General features: G+C 52.4%; 1 protein-coding gene across 2 annotated transcripts in view; it reads left to right on the top strand.

Moving 5' to 3' along the window:
- The first annotated feature begins 5,798 nt into the window (after window positions 1-5,798).
- TMEM151B (transmembrane protein 151B) overlaps window positions 5,799-17,590 on the top strand; it is a 30,012-nt gene continuing 18,220 nt past the window's right edge. The window contains exon 1 of one of the 2 annotated variants that reach the window (XM_073338516.2): window positions 5,799-5,985. In XM_073338516.2, coding sequence (XP_073194617.1) covers window positions 5,896-5,985 — 90 coding nt within the window. In that variant the 5' untranslated portion in view covers window positions 5,799-5,895. Of the gene's footprint in view, window positions 5,986-6,011; window positions 6,142-17,590 lie in introns of those variants that run through there. The other variant, XM_073338517.2, reaches the window with a different exon arrangement.

The following is a 17,590-nucleotide window of genomic DNA, read 5'->3' on the forward strand; positions in this document are numbered from 1 at the left end:
GTAATATGCACATATATACACACCCCCACATCATTGTAATTTATTTATTTAAGGTTTTGGGTTTTTGTTTTTTTTTTGCAGACTCAATAATAAAAATAATGCACAGTTATCTTTATTCTTTCCTGGACCTAACAGAATAGAAACAAATAAGGTGCATTTGCATGTTCTTACCTTTTTTATTTGGTAAAAGTGGTTGTCTGTACAACAATTCTGAAGTAAATTTAAAAATGCTTTGACATAATAGAAGTCCAAATAATAATGAAAAACATATCTGGGTGGCTTGGGTCCGGGGAGGGGAGGAGAGGGGAGAGGAGGCATGACTTTGGCTGGCCTGGGGCTCCTCCAGGCAGGTGGGGGGCTTGGAGCTTCAGCCAGCCCAGAGCTCTTCCAGCCAGGGGAGGGGGGGGGCACTCCGGTTTCGGCAAGCCGGGGCTCCTCCAGCCAAGGGGTTAGCGCTCGGGGCATCTCTGGGCGGTGAGCTTGTACCTCCAGCCACAGAGGGGGTGGGGGTCTCCACCTGCTGCCCATGCACCCACTGCTCGTCTTCTCACATCTCCGCCCACTGCTCACCTCCTGTGTCCCTCCTCAGTCTCCCACCCGCTGCTCGCCTCCTCTCACCCCCCCACCTGCCATTTGCCTCCTCACTCCCCTGCCACAGACACCCCCCAGCCCGCTGCAAGAACCCCCGCTCATTGGTGGCTGCTCACCTCCTCACTTCCCCCACTCACAGCCAGATCCCCTGCCCGCCTCACCCTGCTGCGGGCTCGCCTCCTTACTCCCTCGCCCGCTCGCCTACCAGCCACTCGCCTCACCGCTTGCCTCCTCACCGCCCGCCAGGCTCTCCTCCCACCTCCTCACCTTGCTCCTTAAGTGTTGTATGTCTCACCTGTGTCTCCAGAGAGGTGGCGCATGCAGGAGCAACAGGGAGGAAGGGGAGGGGCTGATGCTCCTCCAGCCCAGGAAACTGTCCTGGCCACAGGGAAACCCCATGGTGTCCGCATTTGAGAAACAGTGACCTAGATAGTTGGTAGGGAAGGGCCTATTCAGGACAATGGACCACTAGAAAGAACAATAGGCCTTAGGAGAGGCTTATTTCCCACCTGGTGACTCTTCCTGAGAACGCTACAGACAGCCTGTGAATGATGGCTGCTCTGACTCTGCAAGGATAGGTGACCAGGCCACATGATGCAGGAATCCATCTTCGGAAGTCATTATTTTTTCACAGACTGGTCTGGGAACCAAGGTTTGGAACAAAGGGTTTCCACCATATGCAAAAGCTATATAAGGCAGGGAGTGACATCATCTGTGGTTCTTCACTCCCCACACAAAAATAACTCCTAGAAACACCTGAGAAACAAAGACTGAACTGGGGGAAGTGCTGGACCTAGGCTAAAAGTATTTCTAGCCTGTATATGAAACACTTGGGGATTCCAAGCTGTAAAGAAAGTGCAGCTTGCCCCTTAAGAATCTGCAGCCTGCTTGTATCATCTCTTAGAGTAAGAATCTGCTAATTCATATCCAATCTATCTAGTATATTAAACTTAGTTTGTGTTTTTTGTTCATTTGCTAGGTAATCTGCTTCGATCTGTTTGCTATCCCTTAAAATCTACACTTTCCACAGTATGCATCCGATGAAGTGAGCTGTAGCTCACGAAAGCTTATGCTCAAATAAATTGGTTAGTCTCTAAAGTGCCACAAGTCCTCCTTTTCTTTTTGGAAATTATTTGCAACTATGCAAATTAGCTAATTGAAATTTGCATACACAATCACACATGGAACTGCAGAAAACTTGACAGCTATGCCCTTTGTGGCTGTCTGCACCACTCTGCCCTGGGCTGCGTGCAGGTGACTTCTCCTCAGAGGAAGAGGATCTGTCTCTTTGGGGTGTTCTGAAGGCTGTGGGATCCCAAGTCTGCCTATGGGGGAGGAAGGAATCAGCTGGGCAGCAGGCAATGAGATTAACAACAGGCTTGCCTGCTTGCTGCTGTTCCCATGGAAACACTAGGAAAGAAGAGAGGAAATCCAGCCCCAGCCCCCTTTGTAGATGAACTTCCCCACCCTTACCCCACCAGCTGCCACACCTGTTTCCATGAGAGCCAGCAGGTCCCTCTGAGGCATTTCCCTGGTTGAGGCTCACAAGCTCTGTGAATTGCTGTTTCTCCAGCAGCCCCCAAGGGTGGGAAGAGCTGGTGCAGAGAAGAACCAACCTAAACTAACCTTACACTCAAGGCCAAGCCTCAGAGCTCAGAGGAAATCTATTTAATTTCTAAAGGGATCTGCACTTTCTCCTTTTGCCCCTGCCTGGATGGATCCAAGAGGTGCTGGAAATCTGCTCTCTTAAGGCCTTCAGCAGAGCTGAGCCCAAGATATAAAATCCAGACCTGAATTGGAGTTCAAAGAAACAGGTGTACAGGGGGTCTGAATTTCAAATCCAGGGGGTTTATTTTGGTCCCATCTCTAGAGGTTTGGTTGCTAGTCTGAAAGGACCCTCTTACCCTTCACTGTGTCCAGTAGGGCTGCAGTATGCAGCTGAATGGCAGTCAAATCTGGGATGACTAGCTGTTCAGACCTGCTGGAGAACATTAATGGCTGCTGGGGTACTGTCAAAGCCAACCTTGCTTAGCTTGTGAGCTTTAAGGACTGCAGCACAAGATGGGGTTTGGCATCCTGGAAAGAGAATCCTCTTTGTTAGACATAGACATAGACAAGACCCAGGCTGAGCTTCCCCCAGATTCCAGACTAGACCACCTTAAGGTGCAGAAAAGTTTGGCCTTTTTTTAAAGCAAACTGCTTCTACTCCTCTGAGCTCCATGATTTGAGCCTGAGGAGGAAGTCTTGAAATCTAGCTGGTTCCTAGGCCCGGTGACCAGACAGCAAGAATGAAAAATCAGGATGGGGGTGGGGGGATAATAGGTGCCTATATAAGACAAAGCCCCAAATATCAGGACTGTCTCGATGAAACTGGGACATCTGGTGACCCTACTAGTTCCTGTGGTGACACAGTTCTGGTTACAATCAGCCAGTAACCAGAGAACTCCGGGAACAAATGGATTTCAACGAATCTGCAGTACAAAGAGGTTGGGAGCAGCTTTGGGGTTGGGGGAAGAGTCCTAACTTTCTGATGCTGTTCTGAGCTGAACTCCAGAGAGACAGGGAGAACAAGTGACAGGAAGAGAGTGACACAAAGAGAGAGAGACAGAGACATGGAGAGGGATACGCAGGAGAATGAATGTGATGGTGAACTGGGTGTTTGTGTTCATTCTCCTGAGCTGGACAGAAAGAAGAACCCACTGGGGGATTGAGGGAGCCTGCTCCCCTGTAATAGGTTGGCTTAGTGTACATGTAGGGCCCATCATTTTTGGTTTTTATTTTATTTAATCATTCCCAGGAATTTGTTGGTGTTTATTACAACAACAAGAACAGGTGAAAATCGGTGGAAAAATGTATTAATTTTTCTGGACAAATATCAGGGTTTATTCTGGTGGACGGAAGGACAGGGAAAAAGTATTCAGTAGATTAATGCTTCATTAATGGAATTCAATGTGGTTTGCTTCAGAACTAAAACAGAACTCAAAACACAATGCCACCTCTGAGTTTAAGAAAACAATATATCTCTAGTCCCCAAATAAAACGTTTCATTTGAATAAACAGTTTACTGTTGTAGACTTAGAACTACTAGCTTATAAATATTTACATGTAATAATTGTGCCGCATCATTTGCAGCGCAAATTTCATCCTTTTCTCCTTTTTGTATTTTTAAAACTTTTGAATATGTCCTTGTGTTCTGAAACCTATTCTGATATAGATTTTCATTTTCTTCCCATTTTAGTGTGTCAAGTCTTTAAACCGTTATCTGCTAACAGCTTGAAACGTGTATGTGGTGGGCGTGAGATTCATCACTACGTTCAGATGCGCAGGCACTTTAGAGCTTGCATGTGTGCCTGTTTGTTAATTGTGTGTATCTTCAATCTAGACTAATACACAGCCTTACTTCAACAGGCAGCTTTGCATATCCACCCAGACAAATATATTACCGTAATACATATATCCCGTGCAATGTATTGTATTTTCCTAATAAAACAAGGGGTTTTTTATGTATATTTGGATGATGAAAAAGGAGGGTGAAAATCAGAAAATAAACAAATAATAGTTTTTGTAAAACCTGGGATTTTTTTGATAATAATCGGTTTAACCTTATGTACATGATATCATGGCATCAGTGAGTTATCAGCACCTACATAGATGGATCATGTCTCCTCTGAGTGGCTCAAACCCATGAGGATAAATGCCCGCAACTTACACTCGATAAAGAGTTTCCCCCTTAATTCACGTATAGGGGACTTGTGCTTTGGGCACTGAAGGCCCCAGGGTTTGCTCCCTGCCATGGAGTCTATTTTCATGTGGCTCAGATTCATTAAACCCCTAATGGTGTCCCCTCAAAGCAGCTGCCTGTCTCAGGCATTCTCACACCTATTGAAAGTCACAACCATTCAGTGCTAAAAAAAGGCTCCAGAGTGCCAGGCCTAAGCCTAAAAATCTCTAGCCACAGAACAGGTAGCACAGCAGGTTAAATTTCCTTCACAGCCTCACCCACCAATGTATCTCAGGGCTGGCTCTAGGTTTTTTGCCTCCCCAAGCTCGGAGAGGGCAACTGCTCAAGCAACAAAAAAGAATGGCTGGAACACCGCCCCTGGAACTGTTCAGCCCCAAGCACCTGCTTGCTTTGCTGGTGCCCAGAGGCGGTCCTGCCTGGGGTAACCAACCTCCAAGGAGGAGGGGATCTCAGTCACTCTGGCCTCTTAGGAGGCTGCTAGCAACCATCCAGTTCCCCGGGTTTGTGAGCTGAACACCTGCCCGCGAGGAACGGGTCTGAGACCGCCACGCTCATTTCACTGCCTGGCGATGGGATGGGAAAGACTGTCTGGTCCCGCCCAACCTGGGGAGGGGGCAGAGATTTTCCTTTCAGCCATCCGAAGTCCCCCCCCCACCCTGAAGTGCACCTGCCCTCCCGGCAGAGCCTTCCCCAGCCCTGCTTCTCCCTTGCACGTGGGCGGGGGTGTGCCTCGCCCTCCCTGGGCTCCCCGACAGCAGCGGGAGTGGCCGTCAGCAACCCACACAACGGTAGGGGGGAGTGTGTGCCGGGGGGGGGGGGCTCCACGGCCCCCCAGCCGCCCCGCTCCCCCCCCCGCAGGGTCCCTCAGACCACGTGCCAGGCCCCGGGCACGATTCCACCTGTCGTCCCGCCCGCGCTCGCCCCAGCAGCAGCCGCGCGTCGGGGCCGGGCTGCGGCGAGCTCGGCGGCTCCCGCGCACGGCGCAGGCGGGGCGGCGCGCGGGGAAGGGGCGGGGGCGGCGCGCGGGGAAGGGGCGGGGGCGGGGGTCCCTCCCGCGGCGCAAAGGGAGGGAGGCGGCGCGGCGGCCGCAGCCTCAAGGTGACACTTCTCCCCGGCAGAGGGAGAGAGAGGAGCCAGGGCGGCCGCGCTCCCCGCCCCTGCCCCCTCCTCCCACCCCCGCGTGCTCCCCGCTTCTCCGCCTGCCCCCCCACTTCCTCCCTCCCCCCCCTCGTCCCCTCTCCCCGCCCGGCTTCCCCGCTCAGCCTCGGGGGCTGCGGCAGCCCGGGCACGGGCGAGCCCTGCGGCTGGAGCGCCCGCCGCGGCCCGGCTGAGCGCGCTGTCCATGGTGGGGCGGCTGGGCTGCGAGCTGCCGGCCGCCCGCCCAGCGCCGCGGGGCTTTGGGGCCATGCCGGGCGCGGCGGCGGCGGCGGCGGCGGCGGCTCCCCGGCGTCCCCCGGCGCCCCGCCGCTCGGCGAGCGCCTGGCTGGTGGCGGGATAATGCGCCTGCCGGGCGCCAGCGCTGGCCAGCTGGGAGGCACCGCGCCGGGGGGCCGCCCGCCGCCATGTCCCCCCCAGCCTCGGCGGCCGCGGCCGGCGAGAGAGGCAGCAGCACCTCGGCGCCTCCGGAGGAGGCGGAGGGGGCCCGAGAGGAGGTGAGGACAGAGCGAGGTGCCCGCCCCGCCGGGCGGCGGCTTGGGGCTCACCGGCTGCATGCGAGCGGCTTTGCATGGCACGGGCGGGGCAGCGCTTGAGGCTCCGCTCCGCGGGGTCCCGCCCCGGCTCTGAGCGGGCCGGGGCTTTGCATCCAGGTACGGCAGCTTCCGCTCGCGCCAGGGGCCGGGCTGGGCTCGGGCGCCCCGAGGGGAGCAGAGAAGGGCACCCCGCAGTGCAGCCCCTTTCCGGATCCTGGCTCACTCGGGCCCGGGCCGGGGGATTCCCGCTGGCCGGGGGAGGAGAAGCTCTTATGGGCGCTGGGGGACGGGGACCAGCTGCGAGCGTTGCGGGGTGCAGACCCCCCGGGTGGGGGCGATGGCTGAGAACTAGGAAGGACGGGATGAAATTGAACAAAGGGAAAGGTAGGCTGGATGGACGATGCTGGGGAATCCTCCCTCCACAAAGGGCTGGAGCCCCAGGGCCTGGCACAAGGCAGTAGAAAATAGACCTATAGGGATCCCTCCTGCTCTGGTTCCCCGGGGACGGACAGGAGGAGACCTAACGGGGCTTCCCTTGATCTAACTTGTATGGTTCAGTGGGTAGGAGATAGTTAAGACTGGCCAATGGCATGGAGCAAATTTTCCATTGGTGTAAGCATGTGCAAGTAAACTGTAGGTAATGGAGTCCTGCTTCTTATAGCAGCTGCAAATTTAGGCTGAGGGGGTCTCTGTAAGGGACTGTGCCAGAGTCCGGTGGGTAGCAGTGCGGACTTGCCACAGCTAGGGGAAGCCCTTGTCTGGCCGCTGGTCCCCCTTAACCCAGTTACCTCACACCTGACAGGGCAGGTTTAGCCAGCCTGTGGGTGCGAGAGGATCTATCTAGGTAATCACCATCCATAGGAACGATCTAGCTCTTTCCCTACCTACAATCTAAACATCCCTCTCTCCATTCTCACTCTTGTTTCATTCTGTGCTTATCACCATGGTAGGTGAGCCTGTACTGCTCTGAAGTGGAAAAACCAAACAAACACAGGGACTGAAAAGCTCTGAGGGGAGGCAGGAGATCTGAATGCGGGGGGACATGCATGGGTTAGCATGGAAGGGTTGAATGTTTTGGGAGGCAGAAGGAACAGATGAAAGCACCAGCTTGTTGTTCCTGCCAAGGGGAAAGCACTGGGCATTGACCTGAAAGGTGTTGGCTTATCGCATTAGAAGGAAGTTGTGGTGCCCAGTAAGAACATGGGAAACCCTCTTGGCAGCGTGCTGGGGGCCAGCATATAAGTGCATGATTCCCCCTAAAGGAAGTTGGACTGGCCCTGAGGAAGGGGGGTTGCTGATGCGGGGAAGCTAGAGGGATTCCCCAGCTGCTGCTCCATGGGGCGCATCAGGGATTTGGGATGCAAGGGAGATGCAGCTGCTCTTTGTGGGCTTTTGCGGCAGCGGGGGGCGGGGGCGGAGATTGAATGCTGGGGAGGCATGAAGTGCAGACTAGGGCAGGCTAGGAGCCATGTGCAACCCTGGCCCCAGGAATGCTGCTGTGCTGTAGTCATCTGGATGGGCCTTCTTGCAGAGCCCAAGCATCAGAGACGGAACAGCAAGGAGCTATATGTATGTGCTGCAGGCAGCCAGAGGCACGGGGGATGCTGGGGAATCCTTTTGTTTACCAGAGAGAAGCATGTTCACTTATTAGAGTCCCCAGGAAATGAAGGAATGCTGACCAAGATGACCCACCAGTGATCTGTGGGGCAGTGCCATATTGTGAGCATCTGTCTGGGGATTAAATACTCTGGTCTTCTAGCTGTGGGGTTGGTCCTTGCCTGAGCTATCTGTTCTTGGAATACACACAGCCAGAAATGCAGTTAGTCAATACTGTGGGAGAGAGTGGCTCCAGCTGTTCTTAACAGCCACAAGCTGAGTAGGGGTGCTGCTGGGAGGGTGGGGTGACAGTTGTTGGCTGCTGCATAATCCCAGTATTCTCTGCCCTCCATTTACTTGGGAGGCACACACGCACACACTTTTCTAAAAACGTGTTTAATTGTGAATGCTTTCGTGGGAGATTCGAGCACCATCTGGAGCAGGAAAAAGAGGGAACGACAGGGAAGCTATGCAAGTGCTGCACACACAGCTCTGCTGCTGCCCTTCACTCCTGACTTGCACCCCTCCTGCTATTCCAGCCCTGGGTTCCCTGCACACAGCTGTCCTGCTGACCCACACTCCTCCTGACCACCTTGCCCCACTCCCATTCCATGACCATTAGTCTCCCAAGTCCAGGGCTTCTGTTGAGCAGATACTGAGAATTAGAGCCAACTGTGGGGTGATTTTGTATTGTAGGGAGATGCTTACCCTGGGTTGGGACAAGGTAAACCTGAACAGCCAGGTCCCCAGAGGGAAGCTGACTGTGATGCTGCCTCTAAGGGAACTGAGTCGTGTGTGCGTGTGTGTTTTTAAACCAACAGTGTTGTTTTCATGTAATCATAGGGACTGGTGAATGGTGCTGGAATGAGAGCCCTGGAGAATGACAGTCTTTATGTGTAGAGCAAGTCTAACATGAGCCATGCCAGGGTTAGCATCCCTCACACATGCCGTCCCCTGCCTTGGGGACTGTGAGAAGATAGTCTAGCCTTTGATCTGTCTGCTGAGGCTGCCAACAAGGATGTCAGTATAATATAATCCAGTTCGGGCTGACAGGAGTGTTTGAGTCTGGGACCAATAGTGCTAAACGCATGAGCTACTCCACTGCTTGAGCTAAAGGAGTATTTCCCTTAGTCAGCAGCTATAGTAGGCTCTTATCTCCTTATATGGAACCTCCATTAGAGAAGGACAAAGCCCCTTACTCTCTTAGTGTGGATTACACAGCCATGCTGGCGTTTTTCATAATGTAGAAAGCTGTCCTCTGGGAACCAGGTAGAGATACCATGTGTTCATTTCACATAGGTACCAGACAGCCATCACACTGTGGTGACTTTTGATCCCTACCCATCAGGCCAGACCTGGAAAAGCAACATATCCCCTCAAATGCCCAGTCACCACAAAGGTTAGGTGGAAGCATTGCTGCCTCTGTACAGAGCCTGTCCGAGGCCTCAGGTCCTGCTGGGGATGGAACATTCTTGCACTGAGATTGGCAGGACATGCTGCTGCATTCACTGTTGACAAAGACCGAGCCCCTGAGGAACATGCCCAGCTCCCAGCTGTAGGTGACCCGTGGGCAGAGCCTGTTGGGGACACTGGAGAGAATGACAGGATACTGGGCAACATGGAGATGAAAGTGAGGGGAACTACAGTTGCTCTGCCCTCCTTGATTGTGCGTTGCATGGTCACATCCCATACAAGGGCACCGATTTCCCCGAAACCTGGTACAATTTCGGCCACTGCTCTGTGTAACCCCAAGGCTACCTGAGGGCTGGAGGGAATCAAAAAAATTCCTGTCTGCCATATGCAAATTGGGCTGAACCAGTACCACTTAGCCATGCAGTCCAACCAGGGATGACTTTGGACCCTCTCCCTATCACACTAACACCCAAGCTCTCAGACTGCGGCCTGGTTCTGCAGAACCCAGTGCCATCCTATCCACGCTGATGAGGTATAAGTCAGATTGGATTCACTCAGACATCCATTTGTGGCAATTCCAGCCTGTCCTCAACCCCAGCAAGCACTGAAGCCTGGGAATAAACTATGGGTACCTGCACCCATTCTCAAGTAACTTCTGTGGGTAGAACAAACCCTCCCCACATCCCTGTGTAATCTGGAAGCCGTGGTATCACTGCTTGAGCAGGTTCCCTGCAGGTCTCCCTCTGTCCGGGATGCACAGCCTTCCCCGTCCCTCTGCAATTGGCAGCACTGCCAGCCCTGGGTGAGCCATATGTTTCCTCTGGGAAGCACCACAGTGAGGGTGTAGGGATGTGGGGCACAGCTGCAGGGTTTGCTCAGATGGGGGCTGACACCCACACTGAGTCAGACAAGGGACAGCCAACCCAGGGGCCAGCCCATTGAAATCAGTGGGGTTTCCCAGGTGTGACCCTGGGCAGAATGTGGCCCCTCCAAGTCTTGTTCTGGGGATTTGCTGCTGCAGGGAAGGCACAAGGCTTATTATTCTCTTATCTGATGTAAGTAAATCTGCAAGGCAGAGCCATGGAAACTGCTGCTAATGACTCCCAGCAGATTAACCTGCAATGCACTGCCCCTTTGCTCCATGCAGGAGCCACCTGAACTCCACACTGGTGCCTTGGGGCTCATGACTTCAGCATTTTGGAGCTCTGTCTCTGGGACACATAACCCCCTCAAGCCCCTGGCCAGTCCATACTTGGATGACACTGGAAAGCTGAGTGGTATAAGGTCATGGAGATGGACTGGGAGGCAGATGCATGTCCAGAGATCGAGGATGTTCTTTGCTGGTGAGATGGAGGACAGGTGGGAAATCCTTTTCCTAGCTCCCTTGCAGTTGATCTGTTTCTCCTAATGTAGCCATCACATTGGTGGGGGGAGGGGGATGTGTGTGGAGGAGGGCAGCAGCAGGGAAGAACTGTTGGTGCAGAGTTGGGCATGGGTTGGGTCCATTTAGGGGAAAGTGCAGGAGCCCAGGTGGCAGGGAACAGTTTGGTCGCTTGTTAAGTAGACGGATCATAGACATGGGCTGTTTGGAAAGAGTTCTGATCAGAGCAACAAGTCCTCTACAGAGCTCAAAGGGGTTCTCAATTGGCTCTGTATTCAAAGTTGGAGCAGCAGTGAAGCTAGGAATGGAAAAGGGCTGGTTAGGCCATCCAGCTGGACTCCTGGGAGCTGGGTTGTCCCATACAGCCCATTCTGCAGGGCTCCATATGCTGGAGAAGGGGATTCCCCAGATCGCAAGGTCAGGGAACCTTTCAAAGAGTTTAGTCCAAACGATGACTAACAGTGCCATTTTGTTCCTCCGCCTCCTGCTCTCCATGTTTCTTTCAGTCACTTCACTGCCAGGTGTAAGTTCTGCTTCTGTCAGCTCCTGCAGCAGCCTGTGCAAGTGGAGGAGAGGAAGACAGGGTCCGTTCTGCCTCAGGCATCAGTAGCAGCATTGACCGCTTGCGTTGGATTTCAGCGTCTTTAATCTCGGTGATGATGTCAGAGGCAGAACCTGGGTGAAGTAGCTATTGTTGTGTCAGGGCATGGGAGGTGAAAATAGTAATGTCACCCTTTGCCCTTCCCATCTGAGCATCTCAAAGCACTTCACACATATCTGTGAACTCAGCCTCCACAGCCCACTGGGTTCAGGATCATTATTCCCATATAGAGTGGGAAACTGAGGCACAGTGAGGTGAAGGGTCTCGATCACGATCATGCAGTGAGCCAGTGTCCGAGCCAGGGATGGAAGCCAGGAAGCCTGGCTCCTGTCTGTTAGTAGTAGAAGAAGGTGCAGGTGTAAGAACAGAGTTGCTAAGCACTCCGGGATGTTAAGTAGTGCAGCCAGTGGAGGATGCTTACAGTGAACTCAGCTAGAGGGAAACCCTGTTTACAATGAAGTAGGGCAAACTTCTCGCCTCATTTCATTGGGCTGCAGTGGGCAGATCGCGGCTGCACTCGTAGTGCAGTCTCCACTCCTGAGAGAGAAGCTGTTCTGGCAGTAAAAGGATTTCCCCTGTGCCGGCTTCTTTGGTGTTCTGGACTTTTCCATATCGCCGGTTCTCTCCTTTAAAGCCAGGGGCCCAGAGGAAGGGCCCCACTTCCTTGGTAGCCCCTGCGGGCAGCTCTAGCAGAATTTCCTCTGGGGTGATAGCTTTGGAGTTGTTGCTCTTTCACCGAGAGTAAATTTGCAGTGTGAGGAGAGTGTGTGTGTGTGTGTACAATTTGTAGCAGGGTTACTGTGACCCTGTAAAGCACTGCAGTATTTAAATGCTGCGTAGTCCCAGGAGTAGGCTGATGCGTGGACTAGAGCTCTTCTGAACCCAGCTCCTGGGATAAAGGCTTTGCCTGCAGTGCTTCTGATGCCCTGGATAGGTAACTGCAAAGGGCTTTGCCTTAGACTTGCCACAGAGCTACCTGGAAGCTTCAGCAAGTGGTGTCTGCCTCCTGAGCAGGGCAGACCACTGAGAGCATGTCACACCCTGCACTGGCCACCAGGTGAAATTCAAGGTGCTGCTCACTAACCCCAAAGCCCCACATGGCCTGGGGCCCATCTTTCTCCAGGATTGACTCCCCCACCCCAATCTGCCAATACAGCACATTGAATTATCTGGTTGATTCCTTTTCTCTGTTTGTGAGTTACCTGCAGACAAGGCCTGATTTCTACAAATGTGCTCATCATTTCCCATTGAACCCCACACAAACCTTGAGATTAGCATGGACCTTAAGTATCTGCCAGAGGCCGAGGGTCACCCTGCTCCAGGGCCCTCTGTGCTCTGATGCCCTTCCGCATTACAGGAGCTGTCCTGCTACATCATAAAGCAGACTCAGGACTTCTGGGTCAGGCTGTGCCCCATAATCTGTAAGCGGGGAGCTGGGGAACACCTCTTGGGTGGCCCCCTTCTGCACTGTGAAACCTCCCGGGCTGCGAGGCTCCAATGGAACTGCTCTACTGGGGAGCTGGAAGAGGGAAGCAGAGGGCCCTGGAGTTCCTGGGATGCTGCAGGGCTGCCAGGGAATAGAGGACAAAGGGAACTCCTACAATTCTACAGGGCAGGCTGAGCTAGGGAGCAGAGCATAGGGGGAATCTGGGAGATCTTGTAATGCTGGGCAGGGCTGAGCTGGGAAAATGGGCATGGGGGTGGGGGCAGAAGAGAAAGCCAGGGAGCTGTTGTGGCTGCACTACAGGGCTGAGGAGCAGAGAGGATTCAGCAGAGCTGTGAACAGGACCTCCCACTAGTGTTCCCTTCCTTCTTTCCCATTCTTCTTCCTCTCTCTTTTTGTGTCATTCTTTCACTCCCTGCCTCCTGAGCCCTGCAGATGGAACACTGATGCGATTCTGTGTCGTGATTCAGAGAAGGGCTGGGACTTGCTTCTGTCAGAGCTGAAGCTCCCAGCTCCATCACACACACAGCCAGCCCTCAGCTTTTTGTGCTCAGGCTGTTGCCTGGAAACTAGTTCTGCCCAAGAGACCCATCCCCAGGCTCTAGAACCCAGCCGGCCCCTCCCTGCGCACCCAGGGAGTAACTGGTGTTCTTTGTACTCCAGGAGCAAGAGAAAGACAGGGTCTCGATGGAAATGTGAAGGGTTTTATCCAGCCACCATTCCCCTCACTGCATGCACCCAGGCTGCATTTCTCTTTGATGTTCTACACGCAGTGCTCTGTGTTCCGCTCATTAAAGGCACACTGCTAGGGTGGGAATCTCACTGCAGCAGAGTGAAGAAATCTATGTTCTGAGCCAAATCCAGGTCCCATGCCGCTCAGAGGCAAAACTCCCATTGACGGCAGCAGGAGCAGAACTTGGTTTGCAGGGTCACATTTTGGCAAGTTTTAGGAGGAAGGATCAGCGTTTTGGAGACCAGGTTGGGACTCACGTTCTAGCCCCAGCTTGGGGGAAAGGGGTTGTGGTTAAAGCACTGGATTTCTAGATTCTGTTGCCAGCACTGCAAATGATTCATTGTGTGACCCTGATTCAGTTCCCTCCCTATTATGTGCCTCAGTTTCCACTCTCTCCGGGGTGACACTGGTACTGACCCAGCTCCTGGGAGGGTGAGGGGGTTATGAGACTGAATTCATTAGTGTCTGTAAGGCATTTTGGGATCCTTGGATGGAAGGGGCCAGAAGGTTGTTGTTATTGAAACAGCAGGGCAGAGGCTGTGCCCACTGAGTTTGCATGCACACTGCTGACAGTACATTCATTCACGGTGCACCAGGACAGGGAGGAAGCACAGGCACAGGTTCCAGTCGGTGAGGCTGGACCCACAAGTTCTACATACAGTGAGCTTAGCTAGGTGCACATGGGCAGATCACAGTTTAAGAGCAATGACGGCCATGGGCCAACTTTTCAGGTTTTGTAAATGGTGGGAGACAGTCATTACCTGTGCACCATCCCCTGTGCACCTCCTCATGGCACAGCATGGCACTGCATCCACCCAGCCTCAGTTTCCCCAACAGAATTTCCAGCCGGCTCTGGTGGCTTACATAGCTCAGCCCTCTGGCCAGGTCACCACGAAAGTCCATCCCCCTTCTGGGGTAGCAGAATCCAAAGTTACAGTCCAGAACAAACACCAGATAAAGGTGTCTTTGTCCCAGCTGGGTCTAGTTCTGAGCTCCTACAGTGTTATTTGTTCATCCCACAACCCACGTCGCTTCAGGTGAGGCACCCCCTGCCATGACCTGGCTTAAGAACCATCAGTGTGTCCCAGGTATATCCAAATAGTCCCCCGTCAGGATCTCCCTTCCCTGCAGGGAAGCTCTGACAAGCAGTAGTCTCATTCAGTGCCTCACTCCAACTACTTTTCTTTCCCCAAGTGAGAGCTGTTGGTCTGATTTCCTACCCAGGCAGCCCCTAACTGAGCCTGCGCTCTTTTTAGCCCCTTCCTTCAGGCCTGATATCCACTACAGGAACGGGGGGGGGGGGAAGCTGAGTGAGCTCCCAGTAGGCCGTTAACCCTTTCCAGGTCGGTGTGGGGCTTGTAAGCCTCCTGACAGGAGTCACAAAAGAATTTAAATGCAAATGGCTGATTCTAGATAAACCTCATCAGAGACCCAAACAAATAACAGCAGCATCAGTGGGTGAGCACACGGATACCACTGTCCATCATGTGGACCAATACTGTCTCATGATTTCCTTGTACTCCCGCATCTATCTGTCTGTATCCATCTTCTGTCTCTTGTCTGATACATAGATGGTCAGCTCGTTGGGGCAGGGACCATCATTTTGTTCTGTGTTTGTACAGTGCCTAGCACAATGGTGTTCTGGTCCATGACTCGGGCTCCTGGGTCCTATGGTAATACAAAGAAATAATAATACTAATGGAGAAGGTTTATCTAGACCCAGCTGCTTGCCTCATGTTAATACAGAAGAACCAGGAAATGAAACTAGCGAAGAGAAGCATACATAGTGACCAGACAGCCTCAGTGCAGCCAAATCAATGAGGTGTTAAAGTTTCTGTCCATTTCAATAGCCTCAGGTGCTGTCAGCAATGCAGGGAAGGAATTGAAACAAATAGGGGATTATTATTTTGACTGTGTTGCTGTAAATAATGTTTTAGAGTCCTATCACATTCCTCATGCCAAAGCACGTCGTGGATTGGGCATATGAAGGGACTGCTCCCCTTTCTGCTGAAATGCAGCCACCTCTGGGGTGGGATGCCACAGCCATACTCAACAAATACTATATTTTATAGGAGGGGAAGTGAATAAGAACACTATTGTACACTTACAGGGCCACATATCATCCAGTCCTCAAAGTACAGGGACTAGGGCACCATTGGAGATGTTGAGAGGGAGACAACAAGAAGAGAAAGGGAATATTTTTGGTCAAGGGCACTAGGGCAAACCGTGATTCTTAGAAAAAGTGTAGTGGGATCATCCCTGAAGATTATTCGGGGTCATGTCTGTTAGGGGCTCATCCAAATATAGAGCTATTTACAAACACTGTCAACTGCAGGGAGCTCAGCTTCCCTATCACGGAAAAACAATAACATAGAATTGCTGCACAAGTTCAGGCCAGTGGTCAACCTAGCCCAGTAACCTGTCTGTGACAGTGGCTAACAAAGGCTGTTTCATAGGAATGTGCAAGAAACTCTGCAGTGGACTGTTATGAAATTACCTGTCCCCAGGTGAAGTCTCCTCCTATCCCTATCAGTTAGAAGCTGATGCATGCCCTAAAACAGAACAGTTTCTATCCCTTCTATTTTTGTCTCCTCTCTAATGTAACCCTGGATGTTTTCATTATTCACATAAATGTCTCATTCTGCTAAGCTCTTGACTTGAATTGTTATGTCTTGTAGCAATGAGTTCCAGAGGTTTAATTGTGCTTTGGGTATAAAACCTGAGGCTATGTCTACATTACAGAGCCTATACCAGCATAGCCCCATAGTGTAGACACAACAGATGCCATCAGAAGTTTTTCTGCTGGCATAGTGTAGGAATACCACCTCCCTGAATGACATTGTCTATGCTGACCAATTTTCAGAGTAGCAGCCGTGTTAGTCTGTATCCACGAAAAGAAAAGGAGGACTTGTAGTGTTAGTCTCTAAGGTGCCACAAGTACGCCTTTTCTTTATGCTGACCAAAGCACTTTCTGGCAGCATACCTGCATCTACACTGGGGTTTCTGTCAGCATAGCTACATCACTAGGGGGTGTGGTTTTTTCACACCCCTGACCGATATTGCTATGTTGGTATAAGTTTTAAATGTTCACTCCTTTGTGGCCTAAAACATGGAGAAGAGGAAGAGAACTAAAGACATTCACACGTTGTAATTATAACGGACAATGCATCAAAGCGTCTCCGCTTGCATAAGCTAGAGGAGAAGAGCAAATCTAGGATCCCAACACCCCTTAATGACTGCTTTGCTAGCAGCTCACAGCTGGGGTCCCACATTCTGCCTCCACTTGTCTTCCTGGACACTGCTGTGTTATTTGATATGCATAGATTCACGCCCCAACTTGCTGCGCAATAACTTGCCCTAGGAGCAACCCCTCTAAGTAGGGTGAGGCTGGACCAGTGCTTGAATGGGACGTCTTCCAGGAAGTGGTGTAGGTTCTTCATGGGGAGGTGCTCTTCCTGAGTTGTTACCAAACTCCTAGTAGCATGGCGTTATGAGGTGCTGTGTTTTAGATGGGGCGTAAAACTGGTATTCTGCCCACGCCTGTTCGGTAAAGATCCCCGAGCAATTTTCTCGAGAAGGGTTTTCACCCCAGGGGCATAGCTAAATTCCACGGTGCTTGAGGGAGGGTAGGGGAGTTGCATGCTAAAGGCCACTGTTGCAGTGATGGGGGGAAACTTGCACATTAGAGGTTACTCTTGCAGTTCCAGGGGTGTTGGGGAACTTGCACGTGTGAGGTCACTGCCATAGTGCAGGGGAGCTTGCACAGTAAAGGTCATTGTCGCAGTATGAGAGGGTTGGAAACTTGCACTCTAGAGCAGCGCTTCTCAAGCTATCTGATGTGAGGGACCGGCAATTTTTTTCCCCAATGTGCACACAGACCAGCAGCCAATGGCTCGGTCCGCGGACCACCACTTTGAGTAGCATTGCTCTAGAGCACTGATCCACTTGCAGTGCTATTTGTGTCAGGCATTGTTGGAGGAACAGCCATAGGGGGATTTACAACCTGTTGTAGCTCTCCCAGAGAAGGGCCTTTCCTGCGGCTGGCAGGTTAACAGCTGGACTGCCATACGTGCAGACAGCTGCCCTGGGAGTGGAATTGCTGCTCAGGGGAGCACCTCGCTGATTTATACTCATGGCAGGCAGCGAGGAGTAGGGGAGGCAGCCACTTAGCCTGGGGCTGGAGCCTACAGCAACAGTGAATCATGGCAGAGGCTTGCAGGCAAGCTGGGCAATTACCGTTCCCAATCAGAGGTGGGATTGCCCTTTCCTAGGTGTGCTGGAAGACATGGTATTGGCTTCAAGTGACAGGGGAGAGGGAGGGATCCTGACTTCTCTGTGCTTTGATGCTAGTTCATGAATGGAGCAGCGAGACCACAGTCAGTCTGGAGGGTGGGGGGT

The sequence above is a fragment of the Lepidochelys kempii genome, chromosome 3 (genome assembly GCF_965140285.1).
Source record: "Lepidochelys kempii isolate rLepKem1 chromosome 3, rLepKem1.hap1, whole genome shotgun sequence".
In the NCBI taxonomy this organism is placed as follows: Eukaryota; Metazoa; Chordata; order Testudines; family Cheloniidae; genus Lepidochelys; species Lepidochelys kempii.